Source organism: Lycium ferocissimum, chromosome 3 (assembly GCF_029784015.1).
Source record: "Lycium ferocissimum isolate CSIRO_LF1 chromosome 3, AGI_CSIRO_Lferr_CH_V1, whole genome shotgun sequence".
NCBI lineage: Eukaryota > Viridiplantae > Streptophyta > Magnoliopsida > Solanales > Solanaceae > Lycium > Lycium ferocissimum.
This window is the reverse complement of record NC_081344.1, coordinates 19,755,538-19,757,289: the sequence shown is the minus strand read 5'-3', so window position 1 is coordinate 19,757,289 and position 1,752 is coordinate 19,755,538. Positions and strand designations below refer to the sequence as shown.

At 42.4% G+C, this 1,752-nt stretch overlaps 1 protein-coding gene across 1 annotated transcript; it reads left to right on the top strand.

Annotated features, from left to right (window-relative positions):
- The first annotated feature begins 302 nt into the window (after positions 1–302).
- On the top strand, positions 303–1,310 carry LOC132048750 (uncharacterized). Its single transcript, XM_059439437.1, has 3 exons — positions 303–479; positions 657–887; positions 993–1,310. Exons 1-3 carry the CDS (start codon positions 303–305, stop codon positions 1,308–1,310), a joined length of 726 nt encoding a protein of 241 aa, XP_059295420.1.
- The last annotated feature ends 442 nt before the right edge of the window (positions 1,311–1,752 follow it).

Below are 1,752 nucleotides of genomic sequence, written 5' to 3'. Positions count from 1 at the left end.
TGACAAGAAACTCATAATACCCACATCGAGTCCTAAAGACTGTCTTAGAAATATCTTCGGCTCAGATCTTCAACTGGTGATAGCCTAACCTCAAGTATGATCGGTGACTTTGTTCAATTGGCTGTGATCAATGCACATCCGCATAGTCCCTATCCACAATTTGGAGTTGGCCGCAGCGGTATTATGACATTACCATCTTATATTATCAGGACAAGGCAAATATGGTAGTGAATGCCTTGAGTAGGAAATCAGTGAGTATGGGCAGTTTGGTTTGATTGATCGCTTCAGAGCATCTCTTAGCCATGGAGGTTCAGACTCTGGCTAAGAGTTTTGTGAGGCCTGGCATTTCAGACTCGGGTAGAGTGTTGTCTTGTGTTGAGGCGAGATCATCGCTTCTAGATCAGATTAAGGCAAACCAGTTTGAGGATGCATGGTTGCGCAAGATTCGTGATAAGGTCTTGAGTGGTGAGGCCAAAGAGGTCTATATTCGTGAGATTATTTATTTGTATGGGGTCCTTATTTCTATCATCTCTGATAGAGCCCCTCAGTTTACGTCCCATTTCTGGAGGACTTTACAAGCCGAGTTCGGCACTCGATTGGATCTCAGTATCACTTTTCACCCTCAGACAGATAGTCAGTCTTAGTGGATGATTCAGGTTTTTGAGGATATGCTCCGAGCGTGTGTGATCGACTTTGGTGGTCATTGGGACCAGTTCTTACCTTTGACAAAGTTCGCGTACAGCAACGGTTACCATTTAAGCATCGATATGGCTCCGTTTGAGGCTTTTTATAGGAGGAGATGTCGATCTCCTATTGGATGGTTTGATGCCTTTGAGGTGAGGCCTTGGGGTACCGATCTTTTGGGAGAGTCTTTGGATAAGGTTAAGGTGATTCAAGATAAGCTTTTAGCGACTCAGAGTAGACATAAGAAGTATACAGACCAGAAGGTCTGAGATCTTGAGTTCATGATTGAGGAGCAAGTTCTATTAAAGGTCTCACCCATGAAGGGGGTGATGAGGTTTGGGAAGAAAGGCAAGATCAGTCCTAGGATCATTGGTCCATTTGAGATTCTTGACCATGTGGGGAAGGTAGCCTATGAGTTAGTTTCACCTATCGGTTTGTCGGATGTTCACCCGGTGTTCCATGTGTCTATGTTGAAGAAATATCATTCTGATAGTTCTTACATCATCCAATGGGATTCGGTCTTGCTTGATGAGAATTTGTCTTATGAGGAGAAGCACATTGTTAGTTTAGATAAAGAGGTTCGAAAGTTGAAGTCAAAGGAAATAGCATCAGTGAAGGACCAGTGAAAGCATCACCCAGTCGAAGAGGCTATTTAGGAGACCGAGTCTGATATGCGCAGTAGATATCCCCAGCTTTTCACTCAATCAGGTACCCTCCCTCTTGTTTCGTTCCTTTTTCATTCGAGAATGAAGTGTTGTTTAATTGGTATTTGATGGTAATTAGTAATTGTTTAATGTGTCTTTTGACTATTTTACCCCTATTGACCAATTTTTGAGACTTCTAAGCGGTTCTAGTGAAAACTGAAGGCTTTAAAATTCTTAAGTGAAAGTATTTGTCCAATAGTTGACTTTTGGATAAACGGACCATTTCAAAATTTCATCAATTTCGTGAGGTCCAGGGGGTCGATTATGACTTAGTGGGGTGGATGGTTCGGTTTGTGTTTTAGGTACTTTGTTAGAAACTTGGTCATTGGCCATTAGGTGTTGACTCGGTCAAATAGACCTCTGT